The 20,767-nt window shown below is 48.2% G+C and overlaps 1 protein-coding gene across 1 annotated transcript; it reads right to left on the bottom strand.

Annotated features, from left to right (window-relative positions):
* Positions 1-5,191: 5,191 nt before the first annotated feature.
* LOC308259139 (RAS guanyl-releasing protein 1-like) lies at positions 5,192-7,404 on the bottom strand (the record flags this gene model as incomplete). Its single annotated transcript, XM_080689931.1, is given in 5 exon segments — positions 5,192-5,856; positions 5,859-7,010; positions 7,013-7,042; positions 7,045-7,323; positions 7,326-7,404. Coding segments are annotated over 5 exon segments (2,205 nt in total).
* Positions 7,405-20,767: the final 13,363 nt, after the last annotated feature.

Raw genomic sequence — 20,767 nt, 5'->3', positions numbered from 1 at the left:
AGGAGCAGAGTGAGCCTGACACGTGGGGTCACTCTGTTCCTGGAGTATTCAGACTGGTAAGTGTCTCAACTGGGTACCTATAAAGAGGAAAAAATTTAAACTTTATTTCATCAAACATGTAATAATTGTGTTTTAAATGTTAAAAATGTTTAAACTTAAATGTTCAAAATAGAATAATTCCTTTCTGTAAGGTAATATAAGAAATTAGAACTACATTCTTGGGAGGTAGAGATTTCTTGAACAAAACTCCAAAAGTGCCGCCCATGAGGAAACACTGGTAACTGGGATGTATTAAAATTAAAATTAAAATTTCTGTATTAAATCTGCGTTTGCTCCTACGTAGGCTGTAGGAAATTACGTCCTCTATGACAATGAGAAAATGAAAGTAAGTCACAAACTCATGTGTGTGAGCGTCAGAGAGCGCTAAGGTCACAAGGCAACCCGGAAGTGAGTTCCCTGGTGACATTTCCATCCAAAGGGTGACAGGGCATACACTGTCACCTTCCAGGAGCAGGGCAAAGAGGGGCAGCCATAAAAACAGATAAAGACAAGACAACTGTGTTGAAGTTTTAGTTTGACTGTGGAATAACAAGGGAGCGAGAGTCCTGGGAGATGCAGGAAGAGGCGTGTGTTTCAGGACTACATTCCCACGTTGTGGTGGTGTTCAGGGAGGGCACCTGGGAGAGGGCAGATGTTTGAGACAAGGCAGTGGGAATGCTGGATAATTTGGGTGGTGGTCAGGGAGGTTCAGGTAGTCTCTGAGCCTGGCAGGTCATGCAGTGTGTGTCTGCATGTTTCCTCTTGCTGTTGCTCCATGGTCTGCAGCAATGTTAACTGTGGTGTACTCCTAGACAACTGGTCAACCTCAGCCGGGGCCCTCCCCAAGGCTTCCTACATGACCCATCTTACAGCTTGAATCATGTCCCCCAAATTCATGTGTTGAATTTCTAACCCTTAGTACCTTAGAGTGTGACTTTATTTGGAGATTTGTTCTTTAAAGGATCAATTAAGTTAAAGAGAGTTTATAAAAGTGTATGTTTAGACACAGAGACACACCAGAGGGAGGTGGCCATATGAATATCAAGGCAGGGACCAAAGTGTTGCTTCAACAAACCAAAGAGCACCAGGAGCGACTGTCTGGGGCTAGAGAGAGGCCTGAGGGGACCCCCCCCCCACTCCATTGTCCCCATATGCCTGAGATGGGCTGCCCCTGGCTCCTGGTATCCAGCTTCCAGACTTGGGAGATGGTGAGCTCGGGCTGTCCCTCCCTGGGTGTGCCCTGGCCGTGTCCCATGGGCTCACACAGCTCCTTTCCTTAGGTTGTCCCAAGCTCCTTGCACCCACAGTATCCTAAAGGAACTCTTCCTGACATGAGGACCCAGCCCTCCCTGCCAGCAGCCTGACTGTCCCCGTGTGGCTCTCCATGGCCTCTGTGCCCACCTCTGCTCCCAGCTCAGTCTGTGGTCAGATAAAATGGAGGAGGGCAGAGCTGGGCAGAGGTGAGCGGAGGACACCTGCCACATGTCTGGGCTCTAACCATGCTCCTGCTGTGGGGGAGCCGTGGCTTTTAGGCTGCTCTTTGTGCAGAGCAGGCTGTCCGAGCACTCGCATGCACACACACTCATTTGCCACAGCCACGTATGCACCATGCCCTCTCTCCCTGTTCTCTGGGACAGGTCTCCTTTCTTCCTGGAGCAGGCAGCACCTCCACTGGTACACGCCCTGGTCTCATCTTGGGTCTATCAGGAATGTGCTCTGAGACACTGGCCTCCTCCCATGTTCCTGAGGATGTATGCATTGTCCTCTCTGGCATCTGGTGAGCAACAGGGCCCCAAGGTCCTGAGACCAACGATTCACATCACACACAGTTTGTGTCTTTCTACAATGCCACAAGGGTTATTCAACACTCAAAGATTATAGCATGCAGGAACTTATCAGGAGATTGTCTAAGGAAAGCTGCACCCAGTTCCCCAGTTCCAGTCCTCTGTTCAGGCCCACTTCTGGCACCCTCTGCTTGGCCAGGGCTCCAGGGAGTGGCCTGGGATCCTCCAGCAGGGATCAGAGACAAGCGCCATCTGGTCCTGACACAGCTTCACTGCCTACAGCTTCGGACTCCCCCGAGGATCCCTCCAGGTGAGCCCTCCCACACACCTCCAAGACCTGAAAACACATTGTTTTTTTCTCATTTTTTTTGGTACTAGGGATTGAACAGAGGGATAGTCTACCTCTGAACTACCTCCCCAGGCCATTTTGTTTTATTATTTTATTTTATGTCTTGAAACAGGGTCTTGCTAGGTTGCTGAGAGTCTCACTAAGGGTAGCCTTGATCATGCGATCCTCCTGTCTCGGCCTCCCAAATGCTGGGATTACAGGTGCGCATCACCACACCTAGCCTGATTTTATTGTTCTCCAGCTAAATGGAGAAGGTTTGCATCTTATTTGATAATGCCAATTTGAAATATTTGTTTGATCTCAGAGACAAAAATGACTCTCAAAAGGCCAAAGGAAGGCAAATGAGGAAAAGAGAATGATGAAATTTGAGGACTAAACAGAGCAAAAGGAAGAGAGGGATTCAGAGAAACCATGTATCACATATCGACTCACCCACTTACAGGCCTACCTACTATCTGTAGATATCCATGTGTGTACATGTATGTATGCATGTATGTATGATTTATATCATCCATCTCTATTTGTATCTATTATCTGTATCAGCTCTCATGTCTGTCATCTATCTCTATTATACATCTGTCATCCATCTATATCTATCATATCTAGCTATCTTCTATCTAATCTACCTTCCATCTATATTACCTATCATCTATCTACCTACCATCTATCTCTATCTCTATCTCTATCTATCTACCTATTTATCATCTACCTATTTTAGATCCCTGCACCTACCTGTCATCCATCAGTTTTGCCATGAGTTTCTGATGCGTGATCTGTCTGATTTCCTTGGTAGCTGACTCGAGTCTCCCCCAGGCACCTGTTCACTTCGTTGGCCCTGGCTGCATGAAAACCTGTGATGAAACTCCACTGGCCAATTCTGCAGTGCTGGACACGTCTAGCCTTGATGATTAAGGGCACTAACTTTTTGAATTACTCTATATTGCAGATTACTTATATGAAAATTAATTTAGGAGGGAGAGTAAGAAGAATGAAAAAATTTCAGTGACTTCTTAAAAGTTGGGTTATATAACCTTTTTGGTCTTTATCAGAGGCAAATAGTGAAGAAAACAGATTTTAAAGTTTATCATAAACTCATATTTTTCTCCCTATAAAAAAGTGCTACTGTAAGTGCATATACCAGGTGGTGGACCTAAGCAGTTCTGCTTTGAGGACCTCTGAGTTTAAATTTAGAAAAAAAGTTAATTTGTGTGTAAAGTAATTTACTTATTTATTTTTGGTACTGGGGATTAAAAACTAGGGGCACTTTACCAATGAGCTAACCCCAACCCATTTTATTTTTTATTTTGAAACAAAGTCATACTAAGTTGCTGAGGTTGGCCTGGAACCTGCAGTCCTCCTGTCTCCGTCTCCCAAGTATTTGGATTACAGGTGTGTGCTACTATGCGGTGCTGAAGTGATTGTCTAAAATGTAGCAAACACTAACCGGAAGTTAGTTCTGTCACTGAGACTCAGTATGGAGGTACTTTCATCAGATCACTTAAGTGGTCTGTATCTCTCAGTAGGCAGCACGGTGTTCTTGGGAAGGTTTGGTGCTGTTGGCTTTAGATTTGGGCCCTTTATTTGTTAGGATTAAATTTTTGGCAGTTGGTTAACTTGTGTGTGAATTACAGGTCAGTTTGGTACCTGGTTTTCCAAGCATGGGAGCTAAGTTCCCCCAAAAGAAAATAATCATGAATTTTTTTTTGGAGAACTAAAAGGAGGCTGATAAGTTTATGAATATTTGCTCAAGCAACCAAATTAGCCAATTTATCATTAACCTTCATAATAGAACACTCGCTGAACTGTTAGTTCTAACAGTACAATTTACATTTTAAGTTTTTTCCCTCTTGTAACACACTGAACTGTATTTGTGAGTAAGTGATGAAAAGTTGTTTAATTCATTTCCACATTATATGATGGAGAAAATTCCACACCACATGCATGTCTGTTTATCTACATTCTATATACATATGTACATGCTCTCAGCTATTATTTAAGCTACTAATCCAACTAGCTTATTTCTAGATAGTATTAATAGTGAAGACAGTTTAAGCACGATTTCAAAAGAGAACTTTAAAAATAGTATACTAAAAGAAAAGGATGGAACATGAAGACTTAAACATATTTCCCAGACTTTCTTTTAAAAAAGCCATAAATTCCTAATCCTGTCCACTGTAGAATATCTGAAGATAAACATGTTTGCGTTATGTTTATTTTAGCTAAGTAGGCAGTCATGTATGAAATGGTAACAGCAATGTTTCCAGGGTATGAACTTGATTTCCTATGAGGATTTTAAGACTAGAACTATGAGTTGGCCTGCAATTGGGTAATGTCATGTTGTTTAAAAGGTCCTAAAAAGCCATGGCTGCATCTCTAGAAATTTACTTTTAAGTAGTTATGTGTGGCACGTGTGTGTGTGTGTGTGTGTGTGTGTGTGTGTGTGTGTGTGTGGCGTGCCTGTGTGTGTAGGAGTGCAGTGGGGGTGAAGGCTGATTAGATCTGAGGTAGCAAAGTAGAAACCACATCTACACAGAATGCGGCAACACAGGAGCCAATCTGTTTTGGAATATGGGTATTTTTTCATGATAAGCAAAAATTGGGTGGAACACACTAAATCCCCAAGTTTGCAGAAAACCCAGGGAAGGAAGCAAGTCCCTTTTCCAGAGATCTTGGTTCTAAGGGTGAGTCAGTTGAGCAAAGCACCTGAGATGCTACCTTGTCAGGAGACAAGAGCCATAGTTTAGCACACTTTGGTATTAGGCCCAGAAAGGGAAAGATTTAGTATGAATGCCAAAAGTTTTGCATTCTTCAGCTTTCCTCCCCGAGTCAGCTGACTGAAAGAGCAAACAGTGCTGCACATTGGGAATCTTAAAAGTAACGAAAATGGTAACTGGCTTTCCTTTTCTAAAGTACCCTTTTAAAGATAGTTAATCTCAGGTTCCCAGGTCTTTGCGTCAATCATTGTAGGAACTGAGATCTCCAGTGTACTCATCTACAGATCGCCCTTGAGGTTTTTGGGCTAAGAACAGTCACCCTGCTCCATTTGGGCTAAGACATGATTAGTTTTTTCAAGCTGGAGGGATTCTATTTTCTTCTGTGCATATTTCAGTTGAATCTTCAGGGCATCATTATCCGCTCTCAGGGTATTTATTTCCTGTTCCAGCTCTTGGTAGGTCGGGAGTCTGAGGTGCCGGAGCTCTTCTTTTGATTTTATAAGGGATTCTTTATTCTCCCACTTGACAAAAGCCCGCTTTCTGACCAAGACTGGGCTGGGGCATGGAGATGTGCGACTGGGAGGCACGTAAAGGGCATCCTGGGCCATCTTCCTTGGGGAGGACAGCACGGCGTGGCCAGACAGGGCCTCGCTGCCAGTCCACGGGAGTGGTTCAGTCTGGGTGCTTTTGTGGGCAACAGTTCTCTTGAGCCGAACAGAAATCTTCTGTGAGGACACTCCCATCAACATGATGGTCCGGTCCTTACTCTCCTCACCGTGCTCCATTGTCTCCCCGTTAGGTGCTTTACATCGATATCCTTGTTTGATCACTCCCCAGAGAAATCCAGCACAATTGTCGCCGAAAGTGGGTTTCAGGTAGGTGGTCTCCTGGAAGTTGTGAGGAAAGCCCAGGCCCAACTTGGAGTAAATGGAGCTGGCCCTCATGAAGTAGACCGTGATTTCGTCCTGTTGATGAGGCCCTCCCTGTCTTTGTCCATCACACAGAAGGAAAATGGAAAAATGGCAGCAATCTTTTCAAATTCTTCTTGAGAAATATATCCATCCTGGTCATGATCGTAATTCTTGAAGACAGAGTCTACCATCCTCTGGACGTGTTTGCTGATGGTCTTTGGGTCAGGCTTGGGAGATACTCCTGAGGCCCAGTCCACTACTACAGGTGGCTTTGAAGGTGTAGGTGGTGGGGCTCTGTGGTTTCTTGGTTCTCGGGCATAGGAGAGCTCATAGATTTCATCTTCAGTGTAATAGAGATCCAGAGACAACGTCAAGAGGTGCACCAAGTCCTTGTTGGCCTCCAGTGGTGGGGCCACCTCCTGCAGCTGGACCAGTTCATTGATATGATTGTAGAGCGCCAGCAGCTTGTGGACATTCACCTTCCCATCCTCCAGGTAGTTGGGCATAGCTTCATACAGGGAAATGAGATCCTTGAGGTGCACCCCCAGTATAGGGATCTTGAAGTGGGTGCACTCTCCGTAGGCTCGCCGATAGTTGTCGTGGTTTCTGCAGGAGGACAGCAGGTCAGTCATCTCACCCAGAACCTTATTGCTCTCATGCGGGACATGAGAACTTGTCTCCTTGAGCCTGGAGATTGAGCTATGACACAGCCCACCGATCACAGCCATCAATGTATTGAAGTTCTGTAGCTGGTGGAGCTTCTGAGCCACGTGGATGGACTTGATGAAGACTTCTGCCCGGAGCTGTGGGGTGGGGAAGCTGAGAACCATCAGTTGTACCCACTGGGAGATGCCATTGCACAGGGCAATGGATCGCTCCATGGTGGGGCTCTCCTTCACACAGCTATTTACAAGGTAATTTTGATAATCAGAGAATGATATCCTGCGAAAGGACTTGAACTCAAGGTAGGTGAGGTGCTCAGATAGTTCTTCAGGTTTCAGGTGGTCAAAGAGCAGGGAGACTTTCCGTTTCTTGCTGGTATTTGATTTTATCCTCTGAGTAAGTTTCCTGGACCAGTCACGGGCATTGATTTGGGTCGTGTCGATCAGGCGGCAGTGCAGCTCCTCCCCGTTGGCTTTCACCAGGTCCTGAAACTCTTCCATTGTGCTCGTCAAGTTGGCGTCCATTTTAAACATGATCCGGAACTCTGTATCCAGTACCTGACAAAGCAGCAGATCTTCAGGACAGCCCTGGTGAATTCTTCGCCAAGGCATCCTTGTAGAGGGTCGTAACTTTTTGGAGCAGTTCCGCAGAGGAGATGATGATCCGGTGCATGGTCAGCAGGACTTGTAACAGTTGGTGGCTGCGACACAGGTTCCCATCCGCATCAAAAGACTGAACGCAGCTGTTGATGAGATCGTCCAGGCTGGCTCCTTTGGCTAACTGTCCCAGGGACACCATCATTCGGAACTGGGTGATCTGGGCCAGGCTGGGATAGGAGGGGAAGGGGCTGCTGCCTGATTTTCCTCTAGTCTTGCTTTAGGGGCAGCTCTGGGGCCATGGGGAGGTTTCCGCAGAGCCTCCAGCGCCTTGCCCAGCATGCCCATGGCCGCGGCCTGCTCTCCGGAGCGCTCAGGGGCACGGCAGGTCGGGCTCGGCAGGGCGCGGGGAACCCCCCCCACCACCACCCGAGCGCTGCGAGCCCAGCCGCTCCCGCAGCCCACTATAATTTTTTTTAAACAGGGTCTCTTTGCCAGCAAGGCTGGCTTCGAACCAGCGTGATCCTTCTGTCTCTGCCTTCCCAGCATGGGGATTACAAGCGTGCGCCACCATGCCCGGCTAGCGGGCCGTGTTAGAGTGGACACTCACAGCGGCCACAAACCTGGCTTCACGCTGACATAAGCTGCATCCTTAGGACTCAGTATTCCTCATGGGAAGAACCTTTGATTATTTTAGAAAAAAATTATTCTTTTATTCTAACTGCTGAATAATGTTTGCTTCAGTAAGTAGATAGAGAAAGGCATGCGAGCCTAAGTGCTTTGTGGAACCAGGCTCAGCTCAGGTGGGGACGGGCCAGTCCTCCCCATGCAGGCCCAGCAGCCTGCTCTGTGGCTATCCTTTTCTATGGATTCTTTCACATGAATTCTGTGTTTTGAGGAGAATTTAAAGCTACGCATCCTGGAAACAAGAGGTACCCAAGGTGGGACGGCTGCTCCGGCTTGTGCTGGAAACTTCAGGCCTGGTGCAGAGCCATTGGCCTGCTCTGGTCGCTGCCTGGGGCCTTTTGTTTGATGGAGCCAGAGTCCTTGAGGGAAGAAAACTTGGGAAGCTGAGAGGTTAGGGCTGTGAGTGCGTGCTGAAGGTCCCGGGACTCAGAGCCACGAGTGTCCGAGTCCAACAGCCCCTGTGCTCCCGGCTCAGAGGCTTACCCGCTATCCCTGAGGGTGATACACTGGAGGCCCTCTAGCACCTGCCATCAGAGGACTGTACTCTGGGCTGCCACCTCCCTCCACCCTTTGTGCAGGAGCCCCATGCTGTGTGGAGGTAGGGATCTGGCCAGCTGGGCAAGGGACAGCAGGTCAGGGGAGGTGCTGAACCCTGTGGGGGTGTTTGACCAGTAGGAACTTGTAGGCCCACGACCCTCACTCCCAGTGTCCCTGCTTTGCAGACCCTGCAGTGCCTATGTTCTGGGTTCCTGTACTAGGTGCCCAGAGAATACTCCTGGTGATTGTACCTGGACCCTGTATCTCTCCAAAGGGCCAGAAACCCTACTGGTGGAAGCTGATGGTGGCTGTGGCCCAGGGCACTCCATTATCCTGTGGGCTCGGGTTCTCAGGGCCTATGACTCTTCTTACTGGGCCAGTTTGGGGCCCCACAGTTGGGTGGGAATGTGGAGATGGAAATGTAGCCCAGGCCATAGGCGCCAGGTGGCGTGGGGCAGGCCCTGACACATTGACTCCATTTTGCCAGTTCTCAGAGGCGAGCCCAAGCTCCCGGCTGAGCTGAACACCAGGAGAGGCCAGCCAGGAGAGGGGTTGGTGTCAATGCTCTTTCTGTGCAAGGTGTACCAATATTAGCAAATAGCCTAGAAAGATGCAAAAAAGAAGTCTTGGTTATCAATATATTTGTCAAAAATTGGTTCGTGGAGGTCAAATCTGTGAAGGAGAAGGGCGGTCAGGGCTTCGTTACTGCCAGAGCTCAGGTAGCTATTAGACAGGTTTGCATAATAAATGATATCTAGCTAAGGAGTCCCCAAGAGGATGGGAGGAGGGGATTGACCTTCGTGAAAGGAGAGCAGATATTCCCTGGCCCTTGACCTTGTGAATCATTCTGGTTTAAACAAAGAAACGTGGGCGTAGACCAACAGTTAGGTGGGAAATGAAGGGGCGGACTTAGAACTATGTCATAGGATTACGTAGTAGAACAAGATGGAGGACTTTATGTCTATAAAAACTGTTGTGTATTTTGTATTTCAGTGACTTCATTTCGGGTCATCCCCTTATGTTATTCTGTAATAGTATAGGGCTGTACCTGTATTCTTTATTTCTATCTTTGTACTAATAAACTCATTGAAATCTTCAGCAAGAGTCTGGACTAGTGTACATCTGTCCTAAGTCTGGACAAGAACCCGTGGTCACGGGAATAATCCTTGGAGCCTAACCGAGGTCCCCGGAGACAGTTCCCCCAAACCCTAACGGTGCAAACCATAACATAAGGTAGTCGGAGTTCATAATAAAAAGCAATATGAAGCATAACACCGATATGTGTGAAAAACTGTTATTTTGTGAGTCTCAGGTGGTAAAACCACAGTGGGGGCCTCAGCATCTGAAGTTAGCATCATGTGCATGGTTCTGAAATTAAGCCCCAAGAATCAGAAAATCATTTTCCTTGCCGCTCCATCTAGAATAAAACGCCAACCTCTCCTTCTTTCCCAATTCTACTTAACTTTTTTTGTTTTCAGGTCTATTTTTCATATCTCTTAATATCTTTCTCATAATTTGCATGTTATCTTTTAATTTTTCTCATTCATATATTTTGCTATCTTTCATATTTATATCTGTGTCATCCATCTGTCTCTCCCCTGATTATTATATAGAGGAGAAAAAAACAGAAATATGTAAGAAAATCAAAGCCATTTGCATATTTTGTAGCATGTCTTTTTTTTTCTAAGTTCAGAAAAGTATTAGAGCTGGGGTGTGTTAGACACCACAGGGTGCACATTAGTGCCTTTGACTTTTAATAAACTTTTCCCCTCAAAAATGTTCCCCCTGTGGACTTAGATTGACTGGCCTTGCCTGCAAATACAGAAAGATGTGTGCATGCTCCTCGGTTTCCTCCCCTGTGGGGATTCCACTGACATCAAACGCGTCTTCCTGCCTCCTTCCTTCCTCGCAGTTTTTGGTAAATCGGCTGGTAAGTTCAAAGTCCTTGAGCTGCCGAGCTCTTAAATAAATCAAAGCCTCGGCTCTCTTGCCCCTCCACACTGCTCTTTCAAGCTGGCCTTGCCCTTCCTGGCTGCCTTGGAAGATCTCAAGGTCAGATGAAGGGTGCTCCTCTGATATAACCTGTCGGGTGCCTGCAGGTGGCTCTGATCTCCACCTTCCTGGGTTGAGGCTAGAGCCACATCTACCCTGCTGAAATCTGACTCTACAGCATGAAAAATCTTACCTGATTAACAGGTGCTTGGAGCTTCGGCTCAGAACTCAAATCTAGGGGATGAAATACCGTCCTGTCAGGCTTTGTCTAATAAAAGAGTTGTGTGAATTCTTGCACTTAGCCATTGGAATGGCTCACTCTTGAGTGCCAACTTTGTGTTAGAAGCTGCACTGGTAAAAGAGAAGCACAAGACACCTGAGTATCTAAGGCCTGCTTTGTAACCTGAGGCATTTCACCAGGCAGCTAAGCATGCAGCACAGATTAAATGTGGTGCCAATTGGGAGAATGGGCAGAGGGGGATTTGGGGTAATTTGATAAGGAAGGTCACATAGAGGGTTAGCTTGGGAGGAAATGAAAACCTTTGAGTGTGCTGTGCCTGATAACTAGGTCTGAAACTCCTGTCTTGAGGCCTAAGGATTTTCTGAGAGAATAAAGATCTGAATGGCCGTAGCCAAGGAACCAGCTGGCCTGGCATATGTGTGACCAGGAAGCAGAAGGGTGCAGACATCCTGGTTCATCCTAGCCAAATTGCAGGCCAGTCATTTAAAAAAAATAGTTTTGCAAAATGTGGGGCATGTTGCTAAAGAAGGCCTAGGATTGCTAGAGGTGTTTCCAATTAACTATGAAACCCATTGGGGATCTCAGCGCCTGCCCACCTGTCAGAGAATTGGCATTTCCCAAACGCCGGGACAGAACAGAGCCAAACTTCACAGATCATTATTGCCGGGGTCCAGCCCTAGCAAGAGTCGAGGTTCGTGTATTGGTGAGAGAGAGCAGAGGTCGATGAGAGAAGAACTGCCACACGAGATCAATCTTCTCCATTTTATTCAGGATTTGTAGAAAAATTAGCAAATCCCTTTGCTTGGCACACAGATGCTAATGTGGCCTCAAGAAAGCAACAGCAGACCGGCTTATGGCGGGCCAGCTCCAGTGTGTCCATCTCCTCAAGAGGTGGCCCACCGCAGGCATGGGCACCAGAATCAACCCCTCAGCCCCGTGTCCTGGCCCTGGCCACCACAGACTCAGAGCAGACAAAAAGCGGTCTTCTTTGTAGATCTGAACACAGGGCAATCATCATGCAGGGAATGGTGGCCTTCCTGCAGAAATAAGGCTGTGTAGAAAAGATACCTGTCTTTTAGGGCTTTTCTAGTTCCTTCAGGTTGGCAACCAGCAACCTCAAATCTTTCTGACAGCTCCCAGGCTAGCTGAGCGATCACCCAACAAGAGAAGGTCGGGACCACCCACGTCACACCTCCTGGACACTTCTGTGTGTCACCACCAAGCTGACTCCCACACACTGCTGTAAAAGCATGAGCTAACTGTAGCGCCAGCACTGCTGACGGTGGGGTCTGTATGCACACAGTCCACAGAACACCACTGTACACGAAGGGGACCCTGTCGTAGGGGGGGTCTGGAGGACGCCGTGTTTTGAAGTAAGAATCCAGGCTCAGATGTGGCTTCTCCACATTCATCCTGAGAAGCCAGGTCTCATGGCCCTTTGCTGCCATTTTTACTCATCATTTACTTATGCTTGCCTCTGGGGCCACTGTTACGGTGTGTGCTCTACAGGCGCCAGTGTGTGCCCTGGAAACCTTGGCGCGCTTTGGCTTTGTTATGGGTTCCCATACTTTCTCCCGGAGTTCAGCATCTGTGTTTGGTTTAGAGGCTGGTGGGGTCACAGAGCTTCCTGGGGCTCCACGCTCCGTCCTCCACCATATACTAGGCTGCACCTCCACATCGCCATGCCTGGGTGAAGGAACCAGGGGCATGTGGATGGCGGGTGGAGCTCCTGAGAAGGGACATGCACCGCCAGCTTCCTGTCACGCCGGTGGCCACTGACACCGAGGTCTTTAGAGCAGCATTGCTTGTTGGTGTCACAGGATGGGGCAGTCTCTAAGGCCAGGGCTGTGCTGCGGGGTGAGGTCAGAATGAGAGCGCCCCGGGGCAGGCTGAGCACCGTGCCTCTGCTGCCTCTCTTGTTGTCTGTGACCCTGCACACAGTGCCAGGTGGTTCCCTGCCTACAGCTGCAGTCACACAATGCTGGTGAGCTCCTGTCTGCGTCAGCCCACGCCGGCCCTGGGTGGAAGACATTCATAGACATTCCTGTCCAAAAATTCGCAAGCTGAAGTTTCTGGAAAGCCGCTCACATTAGAGAGTGAGGCTTTCTGTGGTTGGCGAGGACCCCTTGTCCCTGGTCACGTGCCTAACCTCACACCTCATGCCTGGTCAGGGAGGCCTCACCACCTCCTGCAGTGTGGCCCAGTGTGACCTGCCTGCCATGACCACAGGGTCCTGGGGCCTCAGCAACAGCAGGAGAAAGCTATCATCTTACAGGCAGTGAAATGTGGCAGCAGAGGGGCAGGCACACCATGGGTCCCACAGCCACAATATTGAGCAAAAGACAGGGAAAGAGGACAGAAGGACTGTTCCTTCTCTGTAAGCAGGAGCCCCATGGGGCCACTATCGGGTTGGGTGGGGCTGGCGATCCAGGGACGCTGGGCCTGGGTCTTGGGCTCCCTTCTGTGGGGCCTGGGGCCTGCCTAGGGCCCCATTAATGGCTGTGGGTCCTCTGTGGGAGCTCCCCCAGTGGACCATCCCAGGCAAACTTCTAACCCTAACCCTCCGCCAGCCTCTCTCTTCACACTGTTCCCTCCAGTGCAGGTTTGCTGGGACACCTGGCCCAAGGCGCCTCCCTCTCCAGAGTCCTGATTCCTTCCCCCAAGAACACCCATGGCCACTCATGCCCACCCTGGCCTGTCCACACCTCCCCACTCCTCTGCCCTGCGGCTCCCACCCATCCTTGAAGATGACCTTGAAGCAGAGGTGCCTTAGATCCCTTAAGATCTGTGTGACTTCTACTTATAGGTTTTTTTTAAATTTTAATATTATTTTTTAAGATTGAAATATCCTATATAATTTATATAACTCTAGGTTAACCATGAATCATAAAAATCTTCAATTAAATTGGGGAAATGAGAATTTCCAGCAGATACTTAAATGTAGAAGAAGCGTCAAGGGTAAATTTTATCTGGGTTATGAGCTATTTATGGCTGCATGTTATAAGATACCCATATGCTGGAGGTTTCAGAAACATGGCTCTTTACATTCAAGTATAAATACTTCACTCTAAAAGAGGATCATGTATTTCATTTTTTGTTTTGGTACAAATTTATTTAGTTTTAAGTCAATGTCTTAAACCTCAAGAAATGTATTTCAAAAAACTAAAGTATATATTTGCAAAAAAATCCCTATTAAGTATTTATGTATTCACCTTATTTCACTTATAAGGAAAATGTGTCTAGTCAACAAGCTTAGATTTCTGTGAAATGGTGGAAAGACTTAATTTTTACATTGTTTATAAGGAACATAAACTTTGCCACACAATGCAAAACTTTAATAAGTGAATAAAATATACATCTCAGTATGCTCATTCTACTTTTGAGGAACAGCAAGTGAAGGCATTATGTAGGCTGAGTGCCCATTAAACACTTACTTATCTCATCTAGAAACTCTCTCCTCTTTTCAGGTTAACTGTGCTCCTATTATTCACATGGACTCGGGCCAGTGAGTGTTCTGAAAGCTTGCATGGCCCTTGAGAAGGTTGCATCAAGGAGGCTTGATTTTGCATTCTCTTGCTTAGAAGTTGCTTTTAATTTTTTCTTCTTCTTTTTTTTTTTTGTGGTACTGGGGATGGAACCCAGGGAACTTCTACCTCCGGGCTACACTCCCAGAGCCATTTCATATTTTATTTGGAAACAGGGTCTCTTAAACCAGGCGAGGCTGGCTTCAAACCTGTGTGATCCTCCTGTCTCAGCCTCCCAAGTGCTGGGATTACAAGCGTGTGCCACCACGCCCAGCTCTTTTAATTTTTTTCTATTGCAATTAACTATAGGAAAAAATATTCAAAAGAAGCTATTAGAACTAGCATTTAAACATTCTTACGTATTTTCATTAAAAATTTAAAAATTTAAATTAAAAATTTTCATTAAAAAAGACTTTAAAACAGTATTATTATCCAAAACTTGAGCAAACATTCTATCTGATGCTCTGGGTATCTCCAACCAGAAGTGAGTAAGAGCATCGAGTCACTGCCCACCTGGCCTTCAGAGAGGCCTGAGGCTGCCCACAGGAAAGGGGACTGCCAAAGCCTGCTGTCCTCACCACGAGTGTGGACATTTCCAGAAAGCCTGCTTGCTTTCTTTTAAAAGTAGATTTTTCATGGCTGATAGCAACACTTGATTGTTCTAGAAAATACGACATTCCTGGAAACCTTTTCTTTCACATCTTTATATACACACAGGTTAAGCATCAATCATGCATCATGTATTCATGTTTTATATCACAAGGATACATATTGCACAGGTCTCTTCCAACATGTTTGAAATGACGGGTACATTAAATCCAAACTATACGCCTCCCTTTTAACATGAGGATGTGTTTAGCCTAGCTCACGTATTAGATAGATATGGTGATACAGAGAGACAGATACCCATGTGTGTGTGTGTGTGTGTGACCCCAAGTCATGATCATCACACACCAGTCCTTGCCCCTTCTGGCAGGGTAGCTCCCAGCCAGTCGTCCAGTTCTGCCGGTGTTGTTGCACACCACCCAGGGTGCCTACATAGAGAAAGAACATTCCCCACATCCCCACAGAGCACCAGTGTGTCAGCTTGCTGCTGCAGCAGAGGGCCTGGGGCACCCTGGAGGGGTGGGGGGCAGGAGCTGTGGTCACAGTGGTCACAGTGGTCAGCAGGCAGCAGCAGGAGCTGGCCTTCAGTCTGGGAGGGAATGCTGCATGGCCCACACCTGCGGTTGAGCCGGATCAGGTGACTCTAATGGCTCCTGTTTTGTATGTCCAATTGAGGCTGGACAGGAGGCAGACCCATGGCTATCCTGGTATTACAGATGTATCTCAGGTGAAGGACACCACTTCCTTATCACAACTCCTTCTGCACATAACCAGATCCCCTTTATAGAAAGAGGCACACACCAGACCTCTCCAACAGAAACGGGGACTGAGCAGGCAAAGGTCCTGACTGCACTCTCCAGGGTCTGAGGCTAACAGTGGCAATCACATATATCCATACACCTTTTTTCACTTATGATATTATTTTCACTTATGATTATTTTCACTTATGATTTTATTTTTTCACTTATGATAGGCTGCCAATTCCCTTTGACTATCGCACCGAACGGCTATAGTCGGCAGGTCCTGCTCTGGGACTGCAGGACTTAGGCCGGTGCCCATGAGGCACGCAGTCTGCAGCTGGGAGGTGGATGCTGCTGTCACTCAGAGCCAGAAGAGATTCCACTCTGGGAGCTGGAGCCCCCACCTCCCCCATCCCTGTTGCCTTTCCAGCAGCCATCATGGAGTCCGGCCTCACAGTCATTTCGAACAGGAAAGCCTGCGCCACACTGGGCTCTGTCCTCAGGATGCTTCTCCGCTTCCCTCCTCCCCGGGGTGGGTCACCACCTGCTTTCTGGACACTGCCAGGGCCGTCCTCCCTTGGGGCTCACCTCAGATCACACCTTGCTTGTACAAAACAGGAGCATGGAGGTAAGGTCAACAGCGGCTTCCAGCCTTGCTGCTTGCAAGAGGTCAGCCTTGGAATCAGCCTCTGGGGGATGTGGGGACGCTGAGCTCCCCACCCTTCCCTCTGCCAGCTGGAGACTGAGGCCTGGACAATGCCTGTCATGACCCTCAACACTTCAGTTCACATAACTAGTAGTCACCAAGGCCCTGGGAGCCCTGAGTCGCTGAGGAGAAGCTTTGTCCTGGGAAAAGCTTGCTGTCCCCCTCTCCCTGGCACACAGACTCTCCCTCCAAGCCCATGACAAGCTAGATGGGCGGCCTCCCGCCGCCTGAGGGCCTTGACCCCAAGCCCCGAGATTGACCTGGGGCTTCTGCCTCAGGCACCCGCGGTAATCTCCCCCGCTTTGCCCTGTCCTTAAGGCCAGTTTTCCCTGGTTATTAGTTGTTTGTAGAAAGGACACTGACTTGCCCATGACTGCACAGTCACCTTTTTTTTTTTTTTTTTCCTGCAGGCAGACGAATGGAAGACCTCTTAGAACTTGACATTTAGCAAAGTCTTGGACTCTCAAGCATAAGGAAGGGTAATGGAAAATGAAAACCCACATCTGGGACTATAAAAGGATCCCATCTGAGAGGCTGGGAGGGCTGCTCTAGCCCTTTGGAGAGTCTCTGGATGTTTTCCTCCCAAGAAGAGGCATTTGGCGGGAGAAGGGGAGCCCAGGGCCCCCACACACAGCGTGCTCTGGGCTGGGGGCAGCACAACCTCCGCTGACTCCCGCTGGTTCCTGCAGGGAGCTTCAGGTTCCTGCCCTCCCTGGACTCCAGTGACATTGCCTGGTCCACTGAGCAGAGTGGGCCCCACCACATGGGGGTACAGCTCGGCTGGTAGACACTGTGCAGCTGGGTGCCAGTGGCCTCAGAGATCTCACTTTGAATCGAGGGGTCAGCACGCACTTCTGTGGGACAGATGCTCCTCCACTGCTCAGTGCACCGAGTGGCCTGTGAAGCTGTGAAGCAGTACCCCCCACCCCCCCATGCTGAATGTGGGCGGCCAGCTCCACAGGAAACATGGAGGTGTCCTCAGCATCCAGTATCCTGCGTTCTCTTCCATGCACGGGCTTTTTTTGGTGGACACATCACCGCTGGAGAGTCTGAGAAGTTTCCAGGATCCTGGGATGGAGCTTGGAACCCAGCAGTGCAATGCTTTTTGTCTAAACGCTGGAGACTTTCAATGTAGAAATATACAGGAAGGGTTGGTTGGACTTGTGAGTTGTATGTACATTTTTTAAAAAGTGTAAAATATGAAAATTGTGCTATAACTATTTCAGCAACTCCAGACATGTGACATGTAATAATTCAAGTCTGTAACAGGTGTGTAGCAGTGGGAGTGAGGGCCGGTCTCAGTTACAGTGGCAGGACTCACTGTGAAGGGGCAGTCTGAGAGCAGATGAGATGAGGGGAAACCAGGAGCCTCGGCCCCAAGGCACCTCAAGACACTCGGGTAGAGATGATCAAGGAGGTCTGACCTAGTGGGTGGTCCTGGGTCTTTAAGAATGGAAAAAGGATGGAAATTCAGAATTGGAATTATTCACACAAATGCCCAAGCTTCTTGACTACATACTTTACATATATGTGTTCATACATTTGTTTGTTCATTTATTTTACTTCAGAGAGAATTTGATGTCATGGATAAAATGATAGTGATAGAATCCAAAGCATCCACGAGACTGAAGACAGATGATAAGGGAGGAAGGCTTCAGCGGGGTCTGAGAGCTTGCAGATGTACACACAGCTTCTAGTGGGGGCGTGGATGAGGTGTGGGAACCGGTGCCCTAGGTGCACAGAGGACCCCTGGGTGGGTTCTGCAGATGGAACCAGGACGGGGATTCCAAGTCCCAAGTGCCAGGTCCCAGAGGAGGGGATGCCTGCTGGAACCTGCTGCCTTTCCCTCTGCCCTCCTGATGGTGCGGGGGTCTGCCCTGGCCGGGTCGGGCCTGTGCAGGGCTCCTCACTTGTGAATGTGAGCAGGAGCAGAGGGTGAGCCGGGCAGCCACAGCCTGGGTCCCAGAGGCACTTGCCCTCTTACCAACTTGCTGTCCCCCCACCCAGTTAGTAGGACAGAGGCCCATGTGATATTTCTCCTACAGAGGCCAGTGTTCCTCCCCACAGATTCCTGAGACCTGGCTCTCTGTGCCCCGGGCTGCTACCTGTGATCTCCTTCCTCTTCCTTTAGCCTCAGCTCAGTGTTATCATGGGAGAGCAGGCTGGCCTGGGGTGGGGTGGGGGACTTAGAGAAGCGTCTGGTGCTCCCCCAGGAGCTCCCTGTCCACTTTCCTCTCCTTGCCTGCCTCGGTCCAGAGGCCAGAGGCTGGGTACCTGATCCTGTGAGCTGCATGAGACTCCAGCCACACTGCTGCTTCAGTGCAGGGCACAGCTCTAGCCCTTGTCTCTGGTTATTTATTAGTGTTGATGTTTGAAGGAAGTAAGAGGGTGAATAAAATCCCTCTTGTCCTCATTCTAGTGGAAAGTCATATCCAAATGATTCTTAGGGCAACCCTACAAGGTGAAACTTGAAGGCGTCTTCTAAGTGAAGTTGTCTGATGGACCAGGAAACGAATCATGCACATTTTTAGCTATTTGCAAAGCCTGTTGTGTCCAGCCCTGAGCTCCACCCCCTCCAGCACCAAACTTACACACCCAAAACCCAAGAACAGAAACTTTAGGAGGCGAAGCTGAGTCAGACTGTTGGTGAGTTAAAACATTATAATAATGTTCAGAGCCCACCTGCGGGAACATTCCAGAACCCTCAGCACGTGGCAGGAGAATGGTGCCGAGGGGTCAAGAACTGGCCCATCTGCCCACATGTCCTCTCCTTTGTTTCCCTTGCAGGTCAACCAAGAGGAAATTAGTTTGCCTGGTCATCTAGACTCCATCCTGGGAGGTGTAATGCTTTCCTCTCCATAGACATTTTATGGAGGTGATTTAAACTGGTATCTTCAGGACATAGTCCTGATATGGCCCTGGAGACATCCTTCTAAATGTGAAAGCGATGAACATTGTCATTGAGGAGGTTTATAGAAGAAACAGGTGACCAGAACCATGCGGATACTCAGTTCCAACTAATTAAGACATTTCTAAATTCCTGGGGCTATATTGATTAAAATAACCCCTCATAAAAATAATTATCAGATTGACCAAACTCTCCGTGAAGATTTATTTTCTACTTTGACCAAGAAAGTTGGAGAAGACTCGGGAACACAACCAGGGCTCACATGTTAACAAAAGACAACCACAGCATAAATGAGGACCTAGAACATATGACAGATGACCTCAGGAGATAGACAATAACACGATGGAAACAAAACAACTCTTCTCATGTCATGGCCCTCACAGAACCACAAGTGTGAAAATCCCAGAATAGCACTATTGTTTTTAAATTGGTGGCACTGGGGATGGACCTACACCCCAGCCCTATTTTTTATTCTTTATTTAGAAACAGGGTCTCACTGAGTTGCAAAGGGCCTCACTAAGTAGCTGAGGCTGTCCACGAACCATGATCCTCCTGTCTCACCCTCCTAAATGCTGGGATTACAAGTGCGTGCCACCACACCCAGCTCTAGAATAGCACTAGATGCATACCATTATCCAGGACACTGCAAGGACTCACACCACAACACAAAACTCACCAGGACTCACATCCCAACCTTGGGCATCACCAAGACTCACAATATTATCCAGTACACCATTAGACTTACACCACCACCAGGACTCACACTATGACCCAAGATACCACCAGGACTCACACCACAACCCGTAATAACATCAGGACTCACACACAACCCAGGACATTGCCAGTACTCACACCACAGTCCAGGAAACTACCAGAACTCATATCACAACTAAGAACATCACAGACTCACACCACAACCCAGGATAGCACCAGATTCACACCATGACCCAGGACACCATCAGGTCTCCACAACCCAGGATACCACCAGGACTCCAACCATGACCTAGGATACCCCCAAGACTCCCACCATGACCAGGACACAGCCAGGACTCACACCATGACCCAGGACACCATCAGAATTTACACCATGACTCAAGATACCACCAGGACTTCAACCATGATCTAGGATACCCCCAAGGCTCCCACCATGACCAGGACTTACACCATGACCCAGAACACAGTGAGGACTCACACCATGACACAGGACACCATCAGAATTTACACCATAACCAGGCATGGTGATGCATGCTTGTAATCCTAGTGCTTGGGAGGCTGAGACAGGAAGATCGCACAGGTTCGAAGTCAGCCTCAGCTACTTAGTGAGGCTCTCAGTAACTTAGTGAGACCCTGTTTCCAAATAAAGTATGAAATAGGTCTGGGAGTATACTCGGAGGTAGAAAAGCCCCTGAGTTCCACCCCCAGTACCGCACACACACAAAGAAAAGAATTTACACCATTACCCAAGACACCACCAGGACTTTAACCATGACCTAGGACACCCCCAAGGCTCCCAACATGACCAGGACTCACACCATGACCCAGGACACCACCAGGTCTCCACAACCCAGGATACCAACAGAACTCACAACACAATCCATGACACCATGAGGATCCACACCATGACTTAGAATACCACCAGGATCCATACCATAACCTAGAATACCACCAGGACTCACACCATGACCTAGAACACCATTAGGATACACACCATGACCCAGAACACCACCAGGACCCACACCACTACCCAAAATACTACTAGGATACACACCA

This window comes from Muscardinus avellanarius (genome assembly GCF_963383645.1).
Source record: "Muscardinus avellanarius genome assembly, chromosome: 2".
NCBI classification, from domain to species: Eukaryota; Metazoa; Chordata; class Mammalia; order Rodentia; family Gliridae; genus Muscardinus; species Muscardinus avellanarius.
Note: the sequence above shows the minus strand (reverse complement) of the source record. Positions and strands in the feature narration are given on the sequence as shown.